The sequence below is a fragment of the Amblyomma americanum genome, chromosome 1 (genome assembly GCF_052857255.1).
Source record: "Amblyomma americanum isolate KBUSLIRL-KWMA chromosome 1, ASM5285725v1, whole genome shotgun sequence".
Taxonomy (NCBI): domain Eukaryota; kingdom Metazoa; phylum Arthropoda; class Arachnida; order Ixodida; family Ixodidae; genus Amblyomma; species Amblyomma americanum.
The window spans coordinates 398,660,663-398,666,211 of record NC_135497.1 but is presented as its reverse complement, the minus strand read 5'-3'; the positions used below and the strand labels follow the sequence as shown (position 1 = coordinate 398,666,211).

Sequence of the window (5,549 nt, the reverse complement as noted above, 5' to 3'; positions counted from 1 at the left end):
CAGCACTCAGAGGTGTGGTTGAGGAGTACAAAAATGCGTTAAAGATAGCCAAGGAGCGATATTTTAAGGTCACTCTGCCATCACTTTTACTAACTGATCCAAAAAAGTTCTGGAACGTTGTCAACGGTTCAGTCCAGCCATCAGTTTCTCTTCTCGATGCGCAATCAAATCTCATCCCTATTAGCGACAGTGCTAAGGTACTTAATGAAACTTTTGCTAAGGCATTTTATCTCTCCTCAAGCACTCGCTACCTGCGACCACCGAATTGACTTTGACGGTACAGTTGTACTGGAAACCGAAGTTAACCCGCACAGGAGGCTTCTGCTCGAGTCGTAGCACATCCAACCGACACGGGAGAATGTTAATAGCTCCCTGGGGACACTTCCCTCTTTTTACATCCATGGTTTGCGGCCACTGACCCGGAGGTCTTCCACACGAGGGCTTAAAAAGTCAAGCTGCGCCTCACTTGTAGTCACACCATGAAGAAGGGACTGAGCCGGTCCCGAAACGTCGTTTTTTTCTGCAAAATCAACTTAGTGGGCGTCAGTCATCTCTCTTCTAAAAAAAGAAACATGGTTTGCTCGGCAGGTCGCATTTTACATTTGGGAGGCAAAACTAGCACAAGCAGATAACATGACAAGAAGAAGACAGGATGGCACTGATCTTACAACTGATTTTATTCAATGACATGAATCCCTCGGTGACAGAGATACACCTACACCAGGCCCCCTACAATGCCCATGAAAGTGCATATCACTTCGCGATTTCACATGCAAAGCTTAGCAAGCCAGAAACACGATTCGTTCTTCCTGAAAAACACAGATGGCTAACATAGTCCGTGCCTTGTTTCTTAGCATATCAGGATAACGGCTCGTTCAGCTTCATTTTACTGCGAGCAGCTGTTGCAACATCAAAAAATTGTGGAGTGCTTGTTTTCACATTCACAACAATGGCTTGGCAGGCAGAGACTCCCCTTTGACATGAACACGTAGCGTCCTCAGATCTCTTCGTTGGTACAATAGCCAGTTTGACCGAAGTAGACTCTGCCACTCATGCATCGGTCACATACACCACTTATGTTACACATTTGGTAAATTGGGTGGCATGTCCGTTGGTGCACTTGTTTAGTCTGTATGTTTCGAGCAACTTGTGCACTTAGCTTGGATAGCTTATTCAACGTTACCTGGTAACCCAGAATTTAAGGATGGGAAAAAGATGCGTCCAGGAAGTATTTTCGGTTCCAAATAAGCTGCCCATGCTGTGTGTACAAAATTATCACAATGCACAAACTAAACCATTGCTCAAACACATGTCACTCAATTCACCCAAATGTGTATGCAGGAGTGGTGTTGATATGTACTCACATGCGGTAAAGTATGCTTCGTTCAAACTGGCCCTTGTGTCAGTGAAATGATCAGGAAGAGCAAATCTTTATATCAAAGGGGAACATGTGCCTCCTATGCCAATGCCTTGAATGTAAAACAAAGATTGAATGCAGAATTATTTATGTTGCAGTTGTTGCACGCGGTAAAACGTAGCTAAAAGGAAAACTGGTGTTTAGCTTGCGAAATTAAGAAATGAGGCACGAGCTGTGTTAGTGAGGCACTTCTGTTTCTCACGGCTAAGGAATTCATGCTCCTGGCTTCCTAAGCTTTGCACGTGTAGGCACTTGATGATACGCATTTTTGTGGCTGTTTAGGATGCCTTGCGCATGCATGTGTTAGCTGAAGGATTCTTGTCATAGGCTAAAGCCAGTTTTAAATTCAGCACCACATCAGCTTTATATTGCTTTGTGTTGTTGTTCGTTTACATTTTGTTTTGCCTCTAAAGAAAGTGTAATATTTCTACTAATTTTCAGAACATGAAAAGCACAAGCTTAGACTACTACAAACAATCTTGATGCGTGTCGAGCATCAGGGTCAGCAGCTTGATGCCATATTGAAGCGACTGAGCAGTAGCGCTCCGCAGAGCAGCTGCACGACTGAAGACGTCTTGCAGCAGCCATTTGGAGACATCGAGTCATTTGAAATATTTGACTCAAAACTATCTGAAAATGACAGCTTGAAAACAAGACTGGTATGGCATTTTCTTTCCTTTCTTTACGCTTTATGCAAAAATAATCCGATTGCTTCTTTACAGTTGCATCAGCTCTCGGGTCTCGGAGGAACCTCGATTGGATCCGCCACAAGGAGGATGCTAAGCTTGCTGCTGAGCCCCAAAGTGGCGATAAAATTCAGTTGGCTTGGCCAAAAGGGAAAAAAGTCTTCTCGGCACTGAATGTTGCTGACATAATTTGCAGTAAGACACGTTTCTCTTTTGAGTTATCTGCAAGTATTACGCAACATGCTATGGTATGTTAATGTTACATTTAATTGACAATTGCTTGTCTCCATTGGTCTGTCTTCTCTTTGTACTATTTTTCATCTTGATAAATTCAAGTGATTAAGAGTGAAATTTAATTCAGGCCTTACATTTCTTATACCTAAGCATAAGGTTAAATGTGTCTTAGAAAAGAAATGGAAGCATGTTCTGTAAAACATATTAACATTTTGTGACTGCCTTAGGATGGCTCTGCCTGAATCCTTAACACCTTAACCTTTGATGTATTTGCTGCACTTTAAATCAACTGGTCATGCACTACTATTAACATTTCCAAAATTCCTTGCTCATGTAATGCGGTTATTGTGCTTCTGTTGCACTTTTTTTCATTTCTTGCTGTGTATGCAATTACACTTATTATTCCAGGGGCAATAAAGAAAAATTTTGCAGAAGCAACAAGGAACGATGTGGAGAGCGTAATCAAAGTTTGGCTGCGGCACTCGGGGGACAAACTGAAAAAACTAGAGTTAAAAGCTGCAAATGTTCAGCAAGAAGGTGAGTTTTCAGTCAAAATAGCTGCAAAACATTTACTAGCATGTGGTCTATTACTGCATTACTGGCTAGTAGAAGAGTGCTAGCTGGCTGATTCACCTCTTATGAAATGGCAAGCTGACTTAGTTTGGGTGCAGTTTCTTGCCAGTTACATGTTCAGTCATGTAAGTAATTGCAAATTCAATACATCATCTGTAAAATATGCAAGGTGTTCATAAATGTGGTCTCGTCCTTGGTGTTAACATTCAGTCATGGAGCCAAATATTGGCTGTAAATAGGAGACCTAAAACATGCTATCATGCTCAGTGTACAGCCAGTCCTACAGAGTATGGAGGTATTTAGTACTTTTATATGTGGCATTAAGCACTCGGTAAGTTATGTTGTAAGTTCATGCAGCAGATTGGCAGTACCCATTGTTTTTCATGTAATGCCAACAGCCCTAAAACTGTTCGACTCTTCTAGCCTGTGCCATGCTGTCGGACTATTCTGACTAGCGTCACCATGAAGACCACATCAGTGCCAAGATTTGAAAATTTGAAGACATTGATTTCCAATAAAATGTTGTCATCAACATGTTGCTCTTTTCATTCCTGCATGTTTATGTATGTGTAGAACTGCATTTTTAGTGGTATCTCAGTTTAAAATGATGAGCAACCACCTGGATTTTTTTTAGTTTCTACTGTAAAGCTTCAGTGCAATGTGCCATGTGTTCATAAATGTTGAGTCATGTCCTCATTTCATAATAAATTACAGAAAAACTGTGAATATAGCTTCAAATAAACCCAAAAGCATGCCACTGCATCTATATAGTGGACAGCTGGGCCTACGCTGTATCGTCCTCAAAATGCACTGAAAACGTTCTTGCACGCCCTTTTGAGGACGTTCTCAGGGCGTGCTGGGGCCGGACAAAAGAACCTTTTTGAGACCTTTTGGGGATCATTTGAGTACATCCTGAGGACAACATTCAAATCAGTATCAGTCAAATCAAACGTATAAGATTGAAAAAGTTCAAAGAAGGGCCGCCAGGTTCATTCTGTCAAAATATAGATATACTGATTCCGTGACTGACATGCTGCAAGAATTACAACTTCCTTCACTGTCGAAACGAAGGAAGATCGCCAGGCTAAAATTTCTTTATCTTTTGCGCAATAATCACTTCAACTTAAACACAAGCTGCTATTTGCAACAGCGTTCGTGTCGCCCTGTAAGAGGCTCCCACAGTTACCAGATTACACCCATGATGGCCCGTATTAACTGTTTTAAATACTCCTTTTTCCCCAGAACAATAAGAGAGTGGAATTCCCTGCCTCAGACCTTTCTGCAAATAGACAATCTCCCCCAATTTGAAAATTGCTTGTACCGTCACTTACCTGAATAGACATCCTTGTAATTTTGTTTTTCTTTTCATACGTTTTGTTTCCCTACTGCTATTTTATGGTTGTAAGCTAAAATATTTACCCGCTAGCGTTTGTGCTTTAGGTCTGTATCTGCAGTGCAGGACAGCTGTGTTGCGATGACTGTCGTTTTCAATTTGACTATTTTGAATTGTGCACTGTTCATACTTGTGGCTGTGTGACATAACTTACATATGTATCTGTTTTCACCCTGTAACGGCCTACGGCTGACAGTATCAATAAATAAATACAAAAATAAACATAACGTCCTCAAAATGGCATCCTCAGGACATCCTGAAGATATGAGTGTTGTCTGGGGAGCTATGAAAACACTTTTGTTTGGAATGCACGGCGGGGGGAATCGAAAACGTTCCACTATGCCAGCCTTGTCAGTGGTCACCGACCAGAAACATTCAAAGCTAGCTGTTGTTACTTGTCAGCCGGAGTCTTCACCGCAGAGCGATTTGGTCGTTCCAACTTTGCAGGAAATCGGATCATGTGGGGATCATGCTGGTACCGACTCCTGGACCATGAGCCAGGTGGCCACAGAAGCCGGCCAAATCATTACGCAAGCTGTACGTATAGACGAGGTATTACAGGTGAGAAATAGATACGTATTAGGTCTGGGACCAAACCGCATTATTTAGCTATGAAAACACTTCTGTTTGGAATGCACGCCGGCGGGGATGGAAAACGTTCCTCTATGCCAGCCTTGTCAGTGGTCACCGACCAGAAACATTCAAAGCTAACTGTTGTTACCTGTCAGCCGGAGTCTTCACCGCAGAGCGATTTGGTCGTTCCAACTTTGCAGGAAATCGAATCATGTGGGGACCATGCTGCTACCGACTCCTGGACCATGAGCCAGGTGGCCACAGAAGCCGGCCAAGTCATTGCGCAAGCTGTACGAAGTGACGAGGTATTACAGGTGAGAAATAGATACGTATTAGGTCTGGGACTAATCCGCATTATTGAGCTATGAAAACAATTTTGTTTGGAATGCACGGCGGGGGGAATGGAAAACGTTGCACTATGCCAGCCTTGTCAGTGGTCACCGACCAGAAACATTCAAAGCTAGCTGTTGTTACTTGTCAGCCGGAGTCTTCACCGCAGAGCGATTTGGTCGTTCCAACTTAGCAGGAAATCGGATCATGTGGGGACCATGCTGCTACCGACTCCTGCACCATGAGCCAGGTGGCCACAGAAGCCGGCCAAGTCATTGCGCAAGCTGTACGAAGTGACGAGGTATTACAGGTGAGAAATAGATACGTATTAGGTCTGGGACTA

At 42.9% G+C, this 5,549-nt stretch overlaps 1 protein-coding gene across 1 annotated transcript; it reads left to right on the top strand.

Annotated features, from left to right (window-relative positions):
* The first annotated feature begins 561 nt into the window (after positions 1 to 561).
* Positions 562 to 3,327, top strand: LOC144123603 (uncharacterized). Its single transcript, XM_077656413.1, has 3 exons — positions 562 to 2,076; positions 2,140 to 2,275; positions 2,746 to 3,327. The coding sequence occupies exons 1-3, from the start codon at positions 1,900 to 1,902 to the stop codon at positions 2,955 to 2,957; spliced, it is 525 nt and encodes a 174-aa protein (XP_077512539.1). The 5' UTR covers positions 562 to 1,899; the 3' UTR covers positions 2,958 to 3,327.
* The last annotated feature ends 2,222 nt before the right edge of the window (positions 3,328 to 5,549 follow it).